The sequence below is a fragment of the Nilaparvata lugens genome, chromosome 12 (assembly GCF_014356525.2).
Source record: "Nilaparvata lugens isolate BPH chromosome 12, ASM1435652v1, whole genome shotgun sequence".
Taxonomy (NCBI): Eukaryota; Metazoa; Arthropoda; class Insecta; order Hemiptera; family Delphacidae; genus Nilaparvata; species Nilaparvata lugens.
The window spans coordinates 11,021,402-11,045,266 of NC_052515.1; the positions used below are offsets into that span (position 1 = coordinate 11,021,402).

The 23,865-nt window shown below is 31.9% G+C and overlaps 2 protein-coding genes across 2 annotated transcripts in view; one reads left to right on the forward strand and one right to left on the reverse strand.

The window, feature by feature from the left end:
• LOC111051577 overlaps positions 1 to 4,546 on the reverse strand; it is a 46,223-nt gene extending 41,677 nt beyond the window's left edge. The window contains exons 1-2 of the mRNA XM_039438883.1: positions 4,419 to 4,546; positions 1,197 to 1,229 (exon numbers count right to left, since the gene is read on the reverse strand). Coding sequence (XP_039294817.1) covers positions 1,197 to 1,229; positions 4,419 to 4,466 — 81 coding nt within the window. The 5' untranslated portion in view covers positions 4,467 to 4,546. The remainder of the gene's footprint in view (positions 1 to 1,196; positions 1,230 to 4,418) is intronic.
• Positions 4,547 to 7,703: 3,157 nt separating this feature from the next.
• LOC120353917 (putative glycine-rich cell wall structural protein 1) lies at positions 7,704 to 21,203 on the forward strand. The gene is made up of 4 exons (XM_039439451.1): positions 7,704 to 7,842; positions 9,954 to 9,971; positions 11,423 to 11,542; positions 21,078 to 21,203. Exons 1-4 carry the CDS (start codon positions 7,807 to 7,809, stop codon positions 21,201 to 21,203), a joined length of 300 nt encoding a protein of 99 aa, XP_039295385.1. The 5' UTR covers positions 7,704 to 7,806.
• Positions 21,204 to 23,865: the final 2,662 nt, after the last annotated feature.

A 23,865-nucleotide genomic window follows, 5' to 3' on the forward strand; every position in this document is an offset into this window, starting at 1 on the left:
ACTCCATTATAATACTGTAATTCATCAATCTTTTTACTGGGCAAGAAATTAAAAAGTTGACAGATTCAAGAAGTTATTGTTTCCGGCAAAATTATATAATGTGTAGCTAGGAATTGATGTAGGTCGCTTTATATAAAAACTAAATAATTGACCGAACGCAGTGGGTTTTTCTTTCGTTTGTCTGTATGTAGGCCTATGTAACGCATTCACAGTCAAACGTGTTGATAAGAATTCGATGAGATTTGGGAGAAATATTTCTTTTTTACTAAATAAAATAAATTCGTATGGCTTTTGTTGGTGAGGAGTCCCTTATAAAATTATTATTTACGGCGCGTCGATGTACACTCAAGGTTTTTTTTTGAAATTTTGCACTTTAAGGATAATATGAAAGGAGAAGGAATTCCTCCATACTCTGATATCACTATATCATCTACCTACTTTGAAGATAGGATCAATAAGACTATAAAATTATTCACAATCAATCAGCTGACAAGTGGATTATTCATTGCATGCATTACACAGATGTCTGGCCGTGTCTATTTCTATAAGGTAGTAGGCTTTCAATATTTTTATGACGATGCGTGCCCATTAGTATCAATATGCTCACATTTGAAAAAAAAATTAACAGGTGATTGAGAATAAAATGAAAAATGATCAAATTCACTGAATAATGCCGAAGAAATTATAATATTCTTGATTGAAAAAAATTATTTTAAAAATAGTTGAGAAATATTTTTATCAGATGGGAATATTATCACGAAACTGGATAAATCATCATGTGGGATACAAATTCAAACGTGAACTGAGTTTAATAACATAAGTGAGTTTTTGATCTTGGAGAAAACAAATAACATTTTTGAGAGTAAATTATTATTCAACTATGAATTGTGAATCAACTAGAGCAGGTGACATACTTGTGGATGAGAAAACTGCGTGAGGTCAACTGATCACAGAGCTACTAGGTAGTTATTTTATGTTTTGAAGGGACGGATTCAAGGATCCAAAGGTTCAAAGAGCCTTGCACGCTAACCAAAGCTTGTTGTGTGTCAACATTAAAATTGATTGATTCGTTGTGTTACTGAAAATGGGATTATTTTTGAGAATTATAAAAATATTAATATAAGATAACAATAATAAAAGATTTTGTTATGAATATTGAAATATTTAAACTAAAAAGAAATTTCATTTTTTCATACCGCGGAAGCATCGCAGCCGCATAGCAGGATTGCCTGAAAATACAATAAAGAGCACAAATTATTAGGAAATAATAAAAATAGGAGGAAATCTATAATATTATAGAGGAAGGAATTGGCATATAGGCTATATACATGTATGTATGGGATAGGAAATACACGATTGACGCATTATCACTCTTATAATGAACTGATTAACTTGCAATTTTACATGAAGATTCTGAATTTACTGGGAATAGATATAGGTTAATTACCATTGCTGAATTAATCTCTACTTGATAATTAATATAAATTCATTCGATTTGTGATTGAAATTCTACACAACAGTTATCATCTAGTAATGAATGAAGAAAATAATTAGGAACAATAGTTTGAAAAAATAAAAATAGTTAATTTCTAATGAATGGATTTTATTCATTCTAAATCTCTACTCTGATTAGTATATGATACTTCAGTTTAGAGTAGCTTTTTATAATGCATGATATATGCATGTATTATAATGTAGCCTATTCAAATCGTATCACACGTCATCTTGTTATTGTTAGAGAATAATCTAATAACTCATTCTGTATAATTTATGTACTGTACCATCGGTTAAGACTAGGGAAGAGGAACTAAGATTCAATTCTCATATCATTTTAGATCTGACCAACTAGTATTAATGATAAAAGGCTATCACATCAAAATGTCTTCAAATCTAGTTTTCTATTTCAATAAAGAGATCAGCTTATGCTATTGAAAATATTATGCTGTATAAAACAATTTAACGGCGAAGTAGCCTACCATGAATATAATACCGATTGAACGAATTGAATGTCAAAACTGAAATTACAATACAGTGTGAGAAGAAGTAATATGATATTACTATACAAAAATGTGATTTTACACTAGACACAAAGATTTAATATAGGTACAAAAATGTGGAATTTATCCATATTTAGGTGAAATAAATGAAATGCTGTCAAATAATTATGTGCATTTGGAAACATCTCTTTCATTTTACCTTTATCGCATATTTTATCATAACTTGGAATTGGAAATAATATTTTTAATTGGATAATATAAAGAAATAAAATTATTATAACGGAAAACTATCAAGTTGAGTACGAATTCTGTTGTTTAAATTGATTACAATTTTTCTTTTTGAAATTCAAGATTTAAAAAATCACAAACGAAAATTTCGTTTTCTTCTATTGGTTTCGTTTCAGTTCTTTCGAACGTTATCAAGTCATGATAATTATTGCTCTTGAAAAATTAGTGTTCTAGTTCAAATTGAATTAGGCTCACTTCTACTTATTTGTATCAGGTGCTGCTCCAATCAACCCAACTTCAATACCGTTCAAGGTCATCTTTTCAAATCTACATTGCAACTAAAGAACGTTGAAATCCTTGACATATTGATAGAATTTCGAAATAATGTTGAGAATCTGTTCAAACTGTTCAAGTTTCAAATCTTTCCAAGCTGTTCAAGTTTCATGCAATTGGTAGTTCATGGAAAAAATACTAAGTTGATCTTCTCTTCTCTATTTTTATTTTGTGACTTCGCAATTTTATAATTGTAATGTTTATAAATGCAATATATTTTCAAGACCTGGAATGTAGTTGTAAATAAAAAAAAACTTCAAAATTCGCATTTTATAGTCAGCATATCACTGGTTTGCTGTCATAAGACAAAACTGATAACTCCATCCTTTTTCATTCCCACACCTCTGAAGAATTACCAGAATTGTTTGTAGACTCTATGTGTAAATAGCCTTCAATGAACTTACAGAATATTCATTCAATCTTATGAAAATGTATTGTTCAATCAGGAAAAAATATATTCTTTGTAAGTTTAATTACCATAGAGAAATATAGCATAGCATAGCTCATGCTATCTTTTCTCTATCATATAATTAATGACATTCACCAAAACCAGCTCTGTACCTTGTTTAATAAGATTTATATGAAAGTGATGGTTTCTTGATCCATTCCGAGCTGCTTTGTATAAACTCACTTTTTTATGTATTTGAACACGACATGCAGTCGATTATTAAGTAAATATTAAAAACTTTTACCTACTGACTGGAGTACTTTCAATCGTCTAGCGATGTCAACAGTTGAAAATGATCGCAAGACGATTGAAAGTACTCCAGTCAGTAAGTAAAAGTTTTTAATATTTACTTAATAATCGACTGCATGTCGTGTTCAAATGCATAAAAAAAGTGTATTTATATGAATTTTCAAAGTTGTAAAGTTCTTTTTGAATCACCCGGTATACTTGAGATAGAATTGATGATCATCAACAAGAATCAACAATTAAGATATCAAAAATTAATCTGATCAGATAGATATACCGAGATGACATAATTAATGCTAACTACTCTAGAAGGCGGTAGAAGAGAGAAAAACTTGGCAAGTAGGCTATAGACTCTCCTATAAAATTTACTGACTGTGAAACGCCAATCTTACTACGGTATAATTTGAAAAGTTTTATATGAATATATAGCTAATTCAGTTGTATTTATAGCTTATTTATATCCAGTTTCTCAATACACTCTACTCAGTCTATGAATATAGGTTATTCCTATTTCTATATAAATTTATTTAAGGTAGGCCTATTTGAAAGTCAAATATAATTCAAAGCAACTCGATATAAATATAATAAAGCTGGGTTTACACCAAAGGTATTATCAAAATGTTAATAACTTAATCCTCATAGATTCTATTAGATTGAACGGAACTTGACAAACACATATGTTCATCATGTTCAAGTTATGTTCAATCTAATAGAATCTATAAGGATCAAGTTATTAATATTTTGTTGATAACTTTGGTGTAAACGCAGCTTAAGACGTTGATGTTGTTAATACCCCTATATTTGTTTAAAATTAATTCAAATTACAGAACCAGGTTACATGCCATATCCTCAGCTGAAATATAATAGTCTTAACAACATCAACGTCATACACTCCGTTGCACAAAAGTATGTTAACTTTTAATCCTGATTGAATGCCAGGAGATCCAATAAGAAAAGCCTCCTTCTCAAAAAAACCTTCTCTGACTGGTTCTCGTGGAATTACTCATGATTAAAATTCTACAGCCTTTTGTGCAACGGGGCCTTATTCTTTCAGTTATGGAGAAATGCCACCGCATCTCTCAACATACAATGAGACTTTGGACAATTTAAAAAAATCTTGTTTGAAGCAGCCTACGGTACCTATCTAAAAACCAATCAAAACATACCTGCATAACAAGCGCTACGGCAAGCAAACCCACTTTGCTGTGAAACATCTTGGAGAAATGAGACGGAGATTTCTGGATTCCTCTTTATATATAACATAACAGATATAATGGTCGAATGAATGACATCAGAGGCAAACACTGAGCAAATATCTGATCATTGTCAATCATTGTGCTCTGATTGGTAATTGGTTCAAAATAATGTTCATACAAGTTTGCACAGAGAAATTATCGCCTTGGAATTACTGTCAATTGTGTTTTATTGTTTGTATTGTACCGTAATAAAAAGTAAGACGTCATGCTATGTTCAAACTTTGTAGAATTTGATAGATTTTATAAGATTTTTTTTGAAGAATCAAAATTTAAAATGTGTGTTTAAAACTGCTGAAGAATCATAACGAAGAATCATCACAGACGTCAAAGTCTGTTCATACTTTGCAAAATTGAAGATGATTTACGAGATTTATTTTGAAGAAATTAATTTCCCCATACTGTTTTATTGTTTATGAAATTTGGAAACCCTGGAAATGATATGTCCTAGTATTTTAACAAAATTTTCTACTCCTGTAACTATGATAGACCTACATCTTCTCATTTATTATTATTTATTGAGAATATGATCAAATGTATATTTTATTATAAATATCGGGGCACCGAGCTTCGCTCGTTATTTTTATCTATTGATAAACAGAAAACAATTCTCTAAAATGATCGTGTTTATATTTCACAGCTGGCTATACGTCATCTTATGAATTTCGGGGATGCGATATTTTGATTTTTCACATACTCACTTTTTTACTGTCCACAGCTGTTTCAGCCAAGGATGAATAATTATTCTTTCAATGTCGTTCAGCGAGTTTTCTCAAGGATGAGACCTAGAGCAATAGAATCTTTATATCATAAACCTACTATGTTCCAAATTTCGTGAAAATCGTTAGAGCCGTTTTCGAGATCCGTTAAACATAAATAACCAGATATAAAAATAGCCAGATATAAAAAATAACCATATATGAAAATAACCAGATATATAAATACAGAAATTGCTTGCTTAATATGATAGGATGTATGATATTATATTATGTATTTATTCTCCTTCTTAAACAAATATTCAAGTTATTTGGTGGAATTCAGTAAGTCAACCTGTATTTATGGATTTTGTCGAATTTATTATCATGTAATCTTGATAAAAATTTCCATCGCTACAATATACTATGTAGTCTAGGGTTTCGTTTCAACCAAACATGGATAGCTTGAACAGAAGAAAAATATATTTCATCAACAACAGACACACTATACAACAAATTTAATATTTTCTTTTAATCTATTGCAATCAGATGCTACGTAGATCTGATTGGATTTACTTTACTGATTAGCTTCAACCTATGAATAATTTTTCCCAACAAACGAACACATCCTGTTGACTACATCGATTATTGCTTCTTCTCAATATATTCTCACTCTTTTTACTTCCATTTTTTTCGTAATTCCATCTTTTTCTTCTTGCATTTTTTTTCTCTTCTTTCTTCTTCTTCTTTTTCTTCTTCTTCTTCTTCTTCTTCTTCTTCTTCTTCTTCTTCTTCTTCTTCTTCTTCTTCTTCTTCTTCTTCTTCTTCTTCTTCTTCTTCTTCTTCTTCTTCTTCTTCTTCTTCTTCTTCTTCTTCTTCTTCTTCTTCTTCTTCTTCTTCTTCTTCTTCTTCTTCTTCTTCTTCTTCTTCTCTCTTCTTCTTCTTCTTCTCTTCTTCTTCTTCTTCTTCTTCTTCTTCTTCTTCTTCTTCTTCTTCTTCTTCTTCTTCTTCTTCTTCTTCTTCTTCTTGCATCTTCTTTTTGTTGCATCTTCTTTTTGTTGCATCTTCATCTTCTTGTTGCATCTTCTTCTTCTTGCATCTTTTTTTTTCTTTTTTATTATGTTGCATCTTCTTCTTCTTGTTGCATCTTCTTCTTTTTGTTGCATCCTCTTCTTCTTCTTCTTCTTGCATCTTCTTTTCGTTGCATCTTCATCTTCTTGTTGCATCTTCTTCTTCTTGCATCTTTTTTCTTCTTCTTTTCTATGTTGCATCTTCTTCTTCTTCTTGCATCTTCTTCTTTTTGTTGCATCCTCTTCTTCTTCTTGCATCTTCTTTTTGTTGCATCTTCTTCTTCTTCTTGCATCTTCTTCTTCTTCTTGCATCGTTTTTCTTCTTCTTCTTTTTCATGTTGCATCTTCTTCTTCTTGTTGCATCTTCTTCTTTTTGTTGCATCCTATTCTTCTTTTTCTCTTCTTCTTCTTCTTCTTCTTACAATTTCTCTTATTATTCTTTCTCTGTTTTGTTTTTTCTCCTCTTCTTATTTATCTTTCATTCGTCTTCATTTTTTCTTTTTCTGAATTTTGTTTCTTCTACCTCTTATTCTTGTGCTCCTCTGCTTTTATCGCTCTTCTCCTTTCTCTCTTCAACTCATTATTTTTTCTCTTCCTTCTCGCGCTCTCTCCGTCCTGCTCTCTTTTCACTCCTTCTCCTTGTTACTCTTCTTCTTTTTCTTTTCTTCTTCTTCTTCTTCTTCTTCTTCTTCTTACAATTTCTCTTATTATTCTTTCTCTGCTTTGTTTTTTCCTCTTCTTATTTATCTTTCATTCGACTCCATATTTTCCTCCTTCTTAATTTCGTTTCTCCTACTTCTTATTCTTGTGCTCCTCTGCTTTTATCGCTCTTCTCCTTTCTCTCTTCAACTAATTTTTTTTCTCTTCCTTCTTACACTCTCTCCGTCCAGCTTTTTCTCTTTACTCCTTCTCCTTGTTTCTCCTCTTCTTCTTCTTCTTCTTCTTCTTCTTCTTCTTCTTCTTCTTCTTCTTCCCCTTCTTCATCTTCCCATTTCTCTGCTCTGTTTTTTTTTCTTCTTCTTCTTATTCATCTTCCACTCGTCTTTCTTTTTTCCTCCTTCTTAATTTTCTTTCTTCTACTTCGTATTCTTCTGCTCCTCTGCTCTCTGTCTTCACCTCATTATTATTTCTCTTCTACCATCGCCCTCTCTTTGACCTGCCTAGTTTTATCTTCTCTTTACCCCCACTTCTTCTTGTTTCTCTTTTTCTTCTTCTTCTCCTTCCTCCTCTGCGCTGTATCTTTCTCTTCCCATCTTCAACCTCCAACTTCCTTCAATTCCATATCTCCTTCCTTTTCTCCCTTAAACTTTTTGCCACGTATCTCATACCGAGACACGTCATCTCATACACCTTGTTTATGCAACATTTGTTGATTTTCTTAACAAGATCCAAGTGTCAGAACAAGTAGCTTTGATTGTTAGCATAATTGGCCGATTCTTTGCAATGGTATATAGGATCGAGTGGAAAAATTCGACTCTTTATGACGAGTATCGAGTTGAAGTTGACTGGATGTAGTTTTCATCAACTTCTCCAAAAATGAGAAAATATCGGATCACCGTTTTTCTCATCCTGGTGAGTAGAGCTATGATATTTTTCCAATTTCTCAAAAAGACGACTTTGGAGAAAATGAAAAACACCATTTTTCCAATGGTTTATATATTTGCAGTTACTAGGAATTTCCTTCAAGACTGTGCAATATATTTTTGAGAACTTTATACTCTGGTGAAATTTTTAAAAGGTTTTGGATTTGAATGCTAGCCTATTTGACGCAAATACATTCTTGTGAACACATTGTTACAAAATTTGCCGATAGTTATAAATTGTTACGAATTGCACTATTTTTCCTTTTTGTGTAGTTGAGAAGTTGATATTGTGGTAATTATTCATATTGAATGAAAAAGACGAAACCGGTATTTCTAATTATCAATAAATCAGTGGTTTTTTGACAATTTCTTAGTCTTTTTCATTCAATTGCACTATTGGTATTGCCAGCCAGATGACCTGTTCTTACTTTTTAGTTTTTACAATTTATATTATTACTTTTGTATTTTATATAACTTTAAAGTGAAAAACACTCACATTCTTTGGTGTGGCGACAAATGTGGCAAAAGGTGTGACCACGCCAAAGAATGTGAGTTTTTTTACTTCAAAGTTATATAAAATACAACAGTAATAATAATGGTGAAAACAAGATGAATAATCAACAACGAATTCATATTATGTTATTAAAGAAAACATTGTCACCTTCAACTTGATTTTTTAAAATTGTTTGATTTACAATATTTTTATAAATGTCACGAGTGAATTCCTACATCACGAGTGAAAAATGCTTTTTTCCCTCAGGGAAATTGTTGCCCTCGGCTTCACCTCGGGTATCAAACTTCCCCCTCAGGGAGAAAAAGCTGTATTTTTCACTCTAGATTATATACAAATAACTATTTCATTATATACTATCGTTAATTTTATATCATACTTGTATGTATCATTGGAAAATATACAGGTAATATACTGGAAGTTTTTCTCTGCATGTAAGGAGTCTATATTTTTTGAAAATACTCCATTCTAAACTATTTTCTTATTAACTTAATGCTTGTGAACTATTTATATTTTTCATTATACATCGTTATGTATAATGAAAAATTATATTTTTCAATATGTATATTATCGTTAATTTTTATTATAATTGTATGTATTGAATCATTAAATATAATATATAGGTAATATAATATCTGGAAATTGTATCTCCATGTGGAGAGTATATTTTTTGAAAATACTCCATTCGAAACCATTTCATCAAAAACGTACTGTGTGAACAATCCATACTTTTCAATTTATAAAAACAATATAGAAATCTTGAAGTACCATTTATTTAAAAAAAAATTAAAATAGTTCAACAACTAGTTTCGACCCTAACATAGATAATTTTCAAGTTGAAATGTAGAAAATAAATTGTTTTTTATTTAAGTAGTTTTGACCATAACATAGGTCATTTTCAAGTTGAAATGAAGGAAATAAATTTTTATTTCATAACTAGATTCGACACTAATCTAGGCCATTTTCAAGTTGAAATGTAGAAAATAAATTTTTATTTTTCAACTTGAAAATGACCTAAGTTAGGGTCGAAACTAGTTGTTGAACTATTTTTGAGTTTTTAAAAAATAAAGGGTACTTCAAGATTTCTATATTGTTTTTATTAATTGAAAAATATGGATTGTTCACACAATAGGTTTTTGAGGAAATAGTTTTGAATGGAGTATTTTCAAAAAATATACTCTCCACATGGAGAGAAAAATTTCGAGATATTATTACCTATATATTTTTAATGATTCAATACATACAAGTATAATATAAACGATAATATACATGATGGAAAATATCATTTTTCATTATACATAACGATGTATAATGAAAAATATAAATAATTCACAAATAGTAGGTTAATAAAGAAATATAGTTCCGAATGGAGTATTTTCAAAAAAATATGGACTCCTTATATGCAGAGAAAAACTTCCACATATTATTCCCTGTATATTTTTTAATGATGCAATACATACAAGTATGATATAAAATTAAAATAATATTGTCTTTATTAATTTATTGAAAAGTAACACGTGTGAGTGAAGTGTTTTCCATATTTTTTATTATATATTATCGGTTAATTCGATTTTCCTCTCTTATTTCAGGCTCTTATCTCGTTCCAGGTAAGTTTTTAAAACACATTTTCAATTTCTACACCTATTGTAGGCCTAAGTTATTATAATTATCATGTACAATAAGAATTTTAATATTTATCAAGTTCTGCGCTGGGAATCTTCATCCCATAATAGTTCACTGGAATTCCACAGTGATTTACAATTTTGGCATTTCTTATCAATGTAACAAAGTGTCAGTGAAGCTGCTAGATCTGAAAGCTTAATACATCATATTGACGAAACTCTTTGTCTCATTATTTATGTTATTATGTTCCCCATCCCATCCTTTCATATCCACCTTCTCAAGGATTGAAGGTGTTCCTAGTAGGTACATGGATATCAAAAGTTGGAAAACCCCTTCAATCTTCTTTTTTTGCACCACTTTCTTTTTATTTTGTTTCAAAGTGTATTGTTGTTGATGCTTGCATGTATTCTTTTTGTTATTCTCTGAATTAAACTTGTAGGCCTATGTGTGTGTGAAAATAAATTGAATTGAAACATTTGAAAATAAAGTAATAAGTTATGTTAACAGTGAAATACAAAATTTTACTCTGCAATAGAATAACTTATTATTATAATTAGGGTATTTTTGAAGTATCAGTAGCAGCCCACTGTTTTATTTTCTGTAGCTTCTACCAAAGAGTGAAGATATTAATTATGAAAACATAATTATGTGGAACTGACAATATCGTTTTCATTTCACCTTAATATGGAGAAATTCTACAATGTCTCTGTTCATAGTGTAAATTTCAATAAGAGTGAAGATATTGTTCACATGTTTGATTATCTGTCTCTACTTTTACTTAACGTCCACTAGCTGTTGTGGGAACACGGATTTGAGAATGCCATGTACATTTGTATCTCGGACATCTCTAATTCCGCGTTCCCGCAACAGATAGTGGACTCTACTAATGTCCCTATTTGTAAGTCTGCAGGCTGATTTATTATATTTATTGAATTCTGGGCAACGAGGAGTTGTCTTGTCTTTTGTCAAACGGTTTATGCTCACCCAATAAAGATGCGTACCGTACTTTCAAATTCATAAAAGTTTTCATATTTATTTAATTTCCATGTAAGTTATAACAAACTTAAGTTAAACTAAGTTAAACAGTTTGTTATAACTCACATGGAAATGGAATAAATATGAAAACTTAATTGTATGAATTTAAAAGTACGCATCTTTATTGGGTGAGCATAAACCGTTTGACAAGACAAGACAACTCCTCGTTGCCCAGAATTCAATAAATATAATAAATCAGCCTTATATTAGATTTTTTTATCAGTGCTGCCACACTCTAGCAGCATAATGAATAATATGATTGAATAATGTAAAATTAAAACATTATTTTTTATCAGATTCTAATTAACATTGAATCAGACCTTATAATTTGATATTTGTATGGCTGTAATCATTTCTTGTAATTTTGCTCATTTGTTTCAACTTTTCATTCTATTTCCAGGATGGCTTTGCCGATCCTCGTCCTGAAGAAGGAGGAGGGGGAGGAGGAGGAGGAGGAGGAGGCGGAGGAGGAGGTGGAGGAGGAGCGGGTGGCGGAGGTGGTGCAGGTGGAGGAGGTGGTGCGGGAGGAGGTGGAGGAGCAGGAGGAGGTGGTGGAGAAGGGGGAGGAGGAGGAGCAGGTGGAGGAGGAGGTGCGGGAGGAGGAGGTGGAGCAGGGGGAGGGGGAGGAGAAGCTGGCGGAGGAGGAGCAGGTGGAGGAGGTGGTGGCGGTGGAGGAGGAGGTGAAGGTGGAGCCCCACCAGGTGCCCCACCAGGTGCTCCACCAGGAGGTGGTGGTGAAGGAGGAGGAGGTGGTGGAGGAGGAGGAGGAGGAGGAGGAGGAGGAGGAGGAGGAGGAGGAGGAGGAGGAGGAGTAAGATTTTCTATTTTTTATACTATATAAATAACCTCATACTATGTATTTAAAAATGACTTTGGATTTTGTACAAGATAAATGTTGTTTGACGCATCAAAAAATCTGAAACACAGAAGTGGTTAACTTAAAACTCTAGATGCAAATTCTGAATTTCATTTCTATTTCTATTTCTATTTAACCGAGAACGGTTATAGGCCGATTTTATTGAACAATTAAACCTGACCTGATTATTAGAAATTAGATATTCTGAAATTAGAACTGATAGAAATCATTGCAGTCCAGTCGAATGGTCGTTTTTCAGGAAACAGCCCCGAAAGAATTTTTCTCGACGGTTCTATATGTATTTTGGGGCGCTGAATTCGAATCTGAAATTTTCAGACACGCCAGAGGGCGGCTTCACCCCCAAAACCCCCAAAATTTCGGACTTTATTCAATTTTTACATTTAATCTTGTAAACCTTGAGTTTCTTAAGAAAAATAATCCCTGACAAAATTAAAGAGAATAAAATGTCCAATAAATTGAGTGGTCGTGCAGGATTCTAACATTTTTTGCTTTTTTGCTTTGAATTTTCAAAAAAGGGGTATTTTTAAGGGGTTTTCAAAATTATGCAAACCTACCACTTCTACCCTATACAACTTGGATATTTTTCTAGTATAGATAAAAAACCACACATCACGTGAAAGAAAAATCCATTATGAACAGGATTCCTTGGAAATTTTAGAATTTAGTAGTGGGGGGAGGGGGAATACACCCAAAAATAGAAAATCATGACCTACAGCCAAAATACAAAAATGTCATTACAATACCTATTCAAGGCCTTCCTAAAAAAATACATATTTTGGGCTGAAATCATCTCACGAGGGTTATTTTCTATGAAAATCACCCGTTAGAAAAATTTAATCTCAGTATTTCCTAGTAGGGGGGGGGGTACGTCATAAGGATACGTCAAGGATCAAAACTTCAAACAGTTATAATTTTTGAAAGAATGATCAGATCTCCTCGTACTACAGCTCATTCTTCTCAGCTCGTCAAGACGGTTCAAAAGCATGTATCTATCATAACTGAAATTTGATGAAGAAATAAAAATCTTTCTTTTAGTGTTTTTCAGCCCATATTTAAATTCACAGAAAAATGGTCAATTTCTATATTTAAAACTGTGTATCTCGGTAACCCGAAATGATAAAAAAATACTTGATTTTAATTTAAAGAAAAGAATCTCCTCTTTCATGTTGGGTGAATGAATTTTGTAAAGATATAATCGTGAGGTAAAATACGTTTGATTTAAAAAATCAAGAAATTTTCGATATTTTCCTCATTTTCACAGTCTCGAAAGTTGTTCGATAATAAACAGTCATGCAGGATGGGTTAAAGGCAACGTAGCTTATAGAGCATGTAATTCTCTTTTATTTGAGACCAATCGCAAGTTTCTATCATGTATCTTACTCGTTTTAGAGGCTCTTGAATAACAGTAAAATCGCAGAAAAAATTAGAAAATGAAAATAATCGAAGTTGCTTTCCATGACGAAACACTATATAATAACTTTGTTGAAGTTCTGACACTGTGTTACTAGTAAATATTTGAAAAAACACTTACTCTTGTTGGAGTCTTGAGGAATGCATTTCACTCCTGGAGAGGAGCTTCATAAGAGCAAGCGCCCCTGGTGTGAGGCTGATGAAGCTCCTCTTCAGGAGTGAAATGCATTCCTCAAGACTCCAACAAGAGTAAGTGTTTTTTCAAATATTTACTAGTAACACAGTGTCAGAACTTCAACAAAGTTATGAAAATAATCATTTTTTGAATTGGCTGTACAGTAACTTTTGAACGGTATTGGAATCAGAAAAAACAAATTACGGTATGGGAGCGAAAAGAGTTGAAAATTCTCTTTGACTACTTTTTGGATTTTTTATCTGAAGTCTTCGACAAGATAGTCTTCGACTTGAATATGCGAAAAATTTTTGATACGTTATTCACTTCCACAGTCTCGCATATTCAAAGTTGCGTATCTTGTGAAACACTTCAAATAAAAAATCCAAAAAGTAGTCACGGTTGTAGAGAATTTTCTCCTATTTTAATATTATATTGCATATTCATACTTTTTCACTAATGAAAAAAAATTGAATTTTTAAAAACACTTAGTAAGTGCATTTCCACTTTAATTTAAAAACACTTACCGTAATAAGTGCATTTTCACTTCAATTTAAATACACTTAGTAAGTGCATTTTCACTTCATAAGTGTTTTTAAAATTCGAGGAGAAGTATTGTTCTCCCTTGACCGTTTCATGAGATGGGTTTCACCCTTAGTGATTTCCGCTGAAGTCAATCATCCACGTAATTTTTACAAAATGATAAACAAGCAGTTATTCAGTACAAATAGTTAAAATAAGATGGTTACGTTTATTCTCTCTATAATCTCTCTCCAATTTTGAGTCCGAAAAAACTAGAAATTCAAAATTAAAGAGACTTAAGATATTATAAAAAAATTCACAAAAAACTAGAAATTCAGAATTAAAAGACTTGAGATATTGTCAAAAAATCCACAAAAACACTCTGAAGTCAAGTGGATTTTTTGACAATATCTCAAGTCTCTTCAATATTATGGAAAAGTTCCACTACATCAATATTCATTTTAGAAATCTGGAGTTTAGATGAGTTAAAAATCAAATCAAATTCTGATATTGAACTCAATTACCACTTATAAAACTGGGAAATATTAATAAATTGATTATTTGAAAAATTATAACTGGGAGATTTTTTGAATTGATTATTTCGAAAATTGAATTTGTAGAATGAGGCTGGTACATCTTACTTATAAAAAGTCATATATAAAGTATAGGAATAGTAGGCCTAAGATACTAATAAGAGATCGCAGTAGTCCACCCTACTTTAGTTATTGTGAAATTAGCAGTATCGATTTTTATAAACTTAAATTTAACTGTTTTGGAAAGTTACATTCTCTTATCATAGTTTGCCAGTTATTCATTGATCACATGGAAATTATTGGTGGATTTGTGTGGAGCAAAACATTTATCGATAACCAATACCTTCAATAAGAAAAGTTATTAAAAAATTAAAAAGTTTCAATTTTAAATTTGCAGACGTAACTTTTTAATCAATCAAGCGATATTTCAATCTTGATGTCAGAACATTCCTGCAACGATTCTCGTAAGCTTCCTGATTATTTCTTATATTCATCATTTGTTGCATTCCGGCAACAATTCTCGTGAGCTTCCTGATTATTTCTTATATTCATCATCATTTACAATCAACTTAAGGCAGTGGCGGCTGGTGATTGAAAATACTGGGGTTGCTGTTTTTACAATAAATAATCTTCAATAACTTGTACCTTAATTGACACGCGTCTGATGTGTGGGGAGGGGGGTAAGAGTTTAACTTAATGATTAAAACAAATATTCATTCAATTTCTGATTCTATCTTTACACAGCAATAAAATCCCATCCAAACAAAGCATTCTCCAAGTAAAACCATGGCGTAGAATTTTCATCTCTGATAAAGATAAACAATGTAATTTTTCACAAAATGATAAATAATTATTCTATACTTCATGTTTCCTGGGCAAATGGAGATTGCATATTACGACACAAAAATAATTTAGGACAGTCCATTTTTTATTGGACCTACTTGTTTTGTTACGAAAATATCAAAACAATTGAACATGATATTGTTTTTGGTGAACCCACGCTTACATATTTGGTGAAGCCACAACTTGCTTACAATATTTATTATGATGTCATTTTATGATGATGATAAATTATTACATCATGCTATTGACGCTGTTATAATATCATAATAGAGCCCTATCAAAAGATTATATACTCATGGGAGAGCAGATAGCAGACTTTCACATTCGTCAGAATCTGGTACGGGGTAATTTCACATCTGTGGTATGGTCTGCTAGCGCCTCAAGCGGATGGTTGCAGAAAAATTGCTACCACATTGGTCTTATGGGCTAGAGTAGAAAAATATAATCACACTACTAATGTACATAGTAATAGTGCGCGTACATACGTTTGGTTGCAGGAGGATTGCAACCTCCAATGCTATATTCACTGTTCAGTTCCACCACAGCGTCTGATTTCGCGTGAACTGTGTTCACGTTCTACAGTTTGCTGCTCTTATTATAGGATTATGATGAAATTGTGAAGCTAATATCAGTAATTGAGATAATAATAGAGCTCACTTATAAATCCAGTCACTTCATTCACTCCTGAAAAATAATTCATTTATTATCATAAAAATGAAGGGGGTTGTGCAACCATGCAACCTTAACACGAGCCGCCACTGACTTAAGGAAAAAGAAACAGACTACAGTCCAAAACTTCTTTTCATTCCAATTTTATGAAATAAATTGTCCAAATAATATTATTGATGAGTGAGCTTCAGGAAAATAAGCTTCGTTCAGATATTATATAGATGAGTAAACCAATATTTACAAGTATTTCAGTCTGTATTCAGATGTTGAGAGAAAGTAATCAATTTTATGTGGGTTTTACAGGGGAAAACCAGAATCGAAAATTGTAAGAAGCCTGATAAGGTAGGTAGGTGTTGGAAATTTATTCTTTTAGATTGGATTCTGGAATTAATTCTAATATTCAGGTCCCAAAAAAATGTCACCATATTTCAACTTTAAAATAGAGAAACCGGTAGAAAAAAGTAGGCTACTGTAGGGTGGAAAGTGAAGTAGAATAATATTAGTAGATAAAACAGTAAAATCTTTTGAAGATGAACTGAAAAGATGAATAATAATGAATAATGAATTTATTGCCGAATACAAGAAATATATTTTTACAAATAAAATAATATTGGAATGAAACATTATTTACAACATAAATTAATGTAGAACATTGATAACACTTTTAAAAATCTGGTGTGGCGCACTCACACAACTTTCCTCTCCATTATGAAAATTGATCACCTGACGCTAGTGTTCCCGCGCATACAAGTTTACTATTCAAAGATCTGAGCCAGCTGGTGACAGGGCAATAACGCTGGATACACACGAGATCTGCTATCTCTTCATAGTGAATGATTTAATAGAATCAACAGTTGCCACCAGTTTGCAATATTGGATAATCACATTTTCTCAAATTTCAAGCTTATTTTCAATTTTAGGTGAAAATGATACTAGACATTAACTGAAGAGATTTTAATGCTCAATCTTTTCCACTCAAAATTTTTCGTTAAAATTATATCTGAGACCTGATAATTGAAAATCTAAAATCAAAATTTGCATAGATGGGGCGGAGCTCCTGAAATTTTTACAGATATGGGACTTGTGGCAGTTGATATAGCTTATCAATGACTATTTTAGGTATGGATTTGATCGAAATCGTTGGAGCCATTTTCGAGAAAATCGCGAAAAACCCTGTTCTTGACAAGATTATCGTCATTTTAGCCGCCATCTTGAATTGCATTTGATCGAAATTGTTCGTGTCAGATCCTTGTAGTGTAAGGACCTTCAGTTTCAAATTACAAGTTATTCCATTAATTGGGAGATGAGATATCGTGTACACAGACACACATACACTCATACACACACACACACACACATACAGACCAATACCCAAAACCCACTTTTTTGTACTCAGGGGACCTTGAAACGTATAGAAATTTAGAAATTGAGGTACCTTAATTTTTTCGGAAAGCAATACTTTCCTTACCTATGGTAATAGGGCAAGAAAAGTGAAAATTAGTTTTTTATCAACTTTAATAAACTCTCAAATCTCAATAATTCCAAGTTTCCCCTGGTCAAATTTAATTCAATTCACATGGTACTAGTTCAATTGAGTGGAATATTTCAATTTGATTTGGTTTCTAGCTGATATGAATAACGAGTTTCTGGTTTGTATGAATTTGGACAAAAACATTATTATCAGCATAAACATTTTTTATTGATTTTGAAATATTATATTTATCAAAATCAGTGAAAGTTAAAGCTTTCCTGTCGTTGTTTCTTTTCAATCATGTCTATCACTCATTAGATAGATTAATGAGTAAGGATTCATTCATGTTAAATTGATTATATATTTTCAGGTCATGTTTGTTGTTTGGTACCGTAAATTATTTTCTATGTCTTGTTTGATCTTTGATGAATTTTTCATAAAATAATTTATTATTTTTTTTTTAATTTTTAGCCACAACCGGGAGGAGAAGGATCTGTGACAGTTGTAAGTAGAACAAAGAAAATACATAAAATATGAAGAAAACACAATAACACTGTAATTACTTCAAATACAATAGAAGTAAATGTTGGAAATCTTCTTAGAATTATGAAAGCTATTACATTGTATAATGTTGTGTTTTGTTCATATTTAATGTTCTCATTAGCTTTATGTATTCTCTTATAAATAACATTGTAATAATCATCAAATGAAAATCAACATTGCAGGCTGTTAATCATGCAAGAACGTCTATTCTGCTACCGTACTGAAAATTTTCACAACAGGGTGAACAGAAGTCAAATATTAACAAAAATATCGAATAATAAAAACAAATACAAAGCTATCAACTACTTTCTATAGTGCTGATAGTTTATATCAATGTATCAACTTATTCTTCATCAGTTTACTTCATTATATTGGGAATAGGCCTACTCCCGTTTGATAGGTGATTTGTCGAATAATTGCAACCTTAGAACTAGAGCTGGGTTCACACCAAAGTTATCAATTCAACAGATTGTCATAATTTTTATTATCTTACAATTTCTTACCTGTTTTTATTCAGACATATAACACAGCATCAGGCAAATAAAATAATTATAGATACTATAAAATGATTATTATTTAACGAAAATCCTAAATAAATGCTGTAAATCACCCCGAAGACTTCTGCTACTGCAGACATTGACAACAGGGTTAACAGCTAGATGGATCCATCTAGCTAGATGAATTTTCGTTAAATAATAATCATATATAAATTAGCATTTGAATAAATGCATTCTCTATTCAATTCCATCTGTAACTGATTGGCCGCTATGGCTTCGTATAAAATGAGCGCTGCTATCCAGAGATTGTCAGTTTGGTGTAAGGGTGAGCATTCCTGACTGGCAATTGGGAGGTACCGGGTTCGATTCCCGGGCTGGCAACTAATTTTTGGATAGTAGTTCTCATCGAATTTCCATCTAGCTGTTAACCCTGTTGTCAATGTCTGCAGTAGCAGAAGTCTTCGGGGTGATTTACAGCATTTATTTAGGATTTTCGTTAAAAATAATAATCATATATAAATTAGCATTTGAATAAATGCATTCTCTATTCAATTCCATACTATAAAAGTTTTTTCTAAATCGGTTTCATTTAGTTATTAACAGAATGTTAATAACTTAATAACCTTATAGATTCTATTAGATTGAACGGAACTTGACAAACACATATGTTCATCATGTGTATGATAAGCTATGTTTAATCTAATAGAATTTATAAGGATTAAGTTATTAACATTTTGTTAATTTTGGTGTAAACGCGGCTTAAGTTTTCAACAAGTTGAATAAAACAGTATATAGGTACTTCACATTATTCATAGCAGCTTACAATTTCTTACCTTTTTTTATTCACGATGGAGACATATAATAACACAGCTTCAGGCAAATACAATAATTATAGATATGGTACTATAAAAGTTATTTCAAAACGGTTTCATTTAGCCTAATTACAGCAGTAAAATCTTGATGATTGATCTAACCATTACTGACATGCAACAATTTATATCTGAATATTTATTTCTAATTTGCATAAAGCTGGATTCCCACAGTGTCAGTGAAAGTGAAAGTGGTGAATATTATTTCCATACACTCTAATGGGACTATTCATACTCGCTCGGCCGTGCTGAGTGGGAATAGTCCCATTAAAACTAATGGAAATCATATTTTCACTGTGCCGGCAGCTTTCACTGATAATGATACACCAGCTTCAGACGTTTTTCTTGTTTCTGTAATTCAAAGGTAGAGATTTTTGATAACTTGGAACCAAAAACTAACTTCCTACTCATCTCGTTGTTAAAGTTGTGAAAACTTTCAACTTGAGTGAAATATTGATTACAACTCATTGTCAGTTTATCGTGAAACAAGTGGTGAATCAATAATCGTGATTCGTAATGAAATCCGGAATTTATGAATTTTCAAATTTTGTAATTTAGTTACTAAAACCATTTTCCATCATTTTCAGGATGTTACTAAGATTACAGCGGTGAGTATAATCTATGAGAATAATATTCATATCAATCTTACAATATTAAATACTACTTATCTTCTTAAAATGTACGGTATGAATTCATGGCTACTTATTTTTATTAATAAAATAGAATTATAGTAGGCTACCCTTTTCTGAAATTAATAAAATAATAGATTTTTGAAAACCTGAAGATGGTGTGGATCACTGAAACTAGTTGTTATAATTTGTATTTTCAATCTATTATTTTACTAATTTCAAAAAAGAGTAAGCTACTATAATTCTATTTTTTATATAAATTCTACTTAATTACTTCATATTAATTCTTTAATTGAAACACGGTACTGGAATTCAGCCAATTGAGTTTAGAAACTCATAGATTTCAAAAATCATCCTAAATTATCGAAAAATGAATCTTCATTTGTGCCCATTACTAATAGAACCTACTTTTGCTGTTCCTGTATAATTTTACCCATTGATTTTCAAATCATGTTATTACAATATGAAGATGATCGACAACCATGAAATAAACATTTTCTACCTCATCATAGAATTTATATTTTAGTAGCATCCCCAAACTCTAGGCAATCAATTTTCTCATATATTTTATTATTTTCCGCAATACATTAAAGCTGTACAATAAAATGTATCCAAATGCCATATTATACTATTATACTATATTATACTATTAAATCGTGTATAGCCAGCCTACTTGATAATAACGGTATAATTATAATAACGGTAGTATAATTATTATACTACTTTTCTATCATTTTATTATTAAAATGTTCATCATTTATAATTTATATAATGGTCGTTGTATTATACATTATTTATCTCTTTGCTTTGCTTATTTATTATCACAGTTCTTCAGCTCGTTCGATGCAACAGGCAGTGGTGACGTCAACATGTATGTAAGTAATTTTTTTCAAATTTATATTCACATAAAGACCAAAATAAATATTATCCCATTCTTTAAGATAGATAGATAATTGATGATTGCCATTGTTTATCACAATTTAAAATTTAACAAGTGTTGTGTTTATTATGATGTTCCAGAACAAAAGTCTCGATAATTTGAATAAGGCCATGCGCACACCAGTTAGTCAAGACAAGACAAGACAGGATCAGACACGTATAGTCACAATACTTCACATAGTTTACATGTCTATTTTCAATGACTAATCAGTGTAGGTTGCATCATAAGCAACTATGTGAAGTATTTTTGACTAAACGTGTCTGATCCTGTCTTGTCTTGTCTTGACTAACTGGTATGCGCCTGGCCTAAAGTGACACTAAGGCTGGTGACACACCGATAAGTCAAGAAAAGACTCGTCACGTTTAGTCACAATACTTCACATAGTTGCTTATGGAGTCATGTCTAATTGCAATGACTGATCAGTGGGTGTTGCGTCATAAGCATCAATGTAAAGTATTGTGACTAAACGTAACTAGTCTTGTCTTGACTAATCGGAAGTGTGTGACCAGCCTTATTGTCAATTCAAATAAGCTTTTACTTCTCCAGAGTTGGGTTTGATTCCAATTTCAGATGGCATTCATGATAATTTGTCATCTTACAATCCTCATTCAATATTATTCTCATCCAAAAAGATACTGAAAGTTCATAGTCTTAAAATAATAAATTTCCATCATTTGAAAGCTGAAAATATATTTGTTACTGGAATATTTTGTTCTATTCCCACTAGAGTTTTAAATATTACTCAAGATGAAATGAATAAAATGCAATTTTCCTTGATTATTAGCGTATTTTTCTTTTCAATTTATTGAAAAAAAATTATTGTTTTTCACAGAAATCCAAATTGGAGGAGTTCCGCGCGGAGCAGACGACATTTGTGAGTAAAAACTTTTCAATTTTCTCATTCTAATTTCAATTCTTATTGACCCATTCTTCTCGTATGATTTCTTGAAACTTTTCTATCATCTTGTAATGAAAAACCTCTGCATTCTAGGCTTTATTGATCAGTAATGAATTCATAACAGATTCAAAATTAAAATAAATAGCTCAACATCTGATAACAGAAACATAAGAAGAAAACACTAGTCATATGCTGATTCAATATCATCACATTCTTCCCGTCTTTAGGAATTCAATGAATAGTCTTTCAAATAAGAAGGCATTTTGCGCTCTCTATAAGATCTTCGCAGGGTGCCATCAGGAGGCTCTTCTTCATCACTGAGGGGGGATTCTTTATTTGTTTCATCTTGATTTTCATGATAATTTTCTTGATTGTTCTCAGGCTCTGTGTGATCACTAAGGCTTGATCCTGCATTTGTATCATCTTGATTTTAATCGTTATCTTCTTGAATGCTCTCTTCTCCTCGAGGGGCAAGGTTTTTCAATGATACAGTTGTCTCTCTTCCATCACTAAGCCGTACCTTGGCATATTGTGGGTTGATTTGAAGAATATCCACCTCCTCGACCAATGGATCGAATTTACTTCTTCGTATAGGTACTTTCATTAGGACTTTGTTTGAAGGGGCAAGCCAGGTTGGAAGTGCTATACCATTAGATGATTGTGTATAGTGTCGGAACATCCTATCATGTGGCGTCTCATTAGTAGCCGTGCACAATAGGGATCGAATAGAATGTAGAGAATCTGGGAGCACAGATTCCCAATCAGATACATCCAAATTTATCAAATTTATCAAAAATATCAAACATGAATGATACAGAGCGCTGGTCAGTGATAATTTTGAAGAATCTTCCAAGTAAGAAATGACTCCACTTTTTAAAAGCACACACAATAGCAAAAGCCTCTTTTTCAATGGATGAATGTTTACGCTCACTATCATTCAGCTTCTGAGAAAAGAATGCTACTGGACGTCCACACTGTGATAGGACAGCTGAAATTGAAAAATCAGATGTATCTGTTTCAACCACAAAAGGTTCAAAGTCGTCAATTGTACTAACTACTGCCTTAGAAATCTCAGTTTTGAGTTGATTGAAGTCAGCTATAGCTTCAGAAGTCAAAGGAAAGGTCTTTGCTGTAAGAAGCCGTTTAGCTTTATCTGAATACTAAGATATCCATTTGGAATAGTGTGCAAACATTCCAATTGTTCGCTCAAGAGCCTTTCTATTATCTGGGGGTGGAAGATTGAGCAACGGTTTCAGACGTTCAGGAGAAATTGTCCCATTTTCAATTTTATAGCCAAGCAAGCTTATTGAAGTAAGTGAATATTTGCTTTTTCTTGTATTGATTGTAAAATTATATTTTTGTACTGCATCTAAGAATTTTTTGAGATTCAAATCATGTTCCTTCTGATTCTTACCACATATTGTCACATCATCCAGGTATGCATACGTTTTTTCAAGTTTTTCATTATTAATAACATTATCAATGACTCGCTGAAAAGTGGGTACACCATCTGTCAGACCAAAAGCAAGCCTTCGAAATTGATACAAACGGCCACATGCCTCAAATGCAGTGAAAGGTCAATCTTTTTCTCGTAGGGGTACCTGGTGGTAAGCGCTTTTCAAGTCAATAGTGGTGAATACAGAGTTTTTTGAGACCTTAGAAACAATATCTTCAAGACTAGGGAGGGGATATGCGTCAAGATGTGTGTATCGGTTAATAGTTTGAGAATAGTCTATTACCATTCGCTTTTTGTGATTTTCGTTCTTCACTACAAATGCTTGAGCTCTCCAGGGAGACCTGCTTTCTTCAATAATTCCATCAGCTAGCAGTTTCTCAATTTCTTTCTCCATGAAACTAGTGTCTTCAAGAGAATGCTTTTGGGATTTAGTAATTATAGGTTTAATGTCTTTAGTTAAAAACTCAAAAAGTGGTGGAGGTTCTATCTTTGCTGGAGCCAGATAATTGATAGT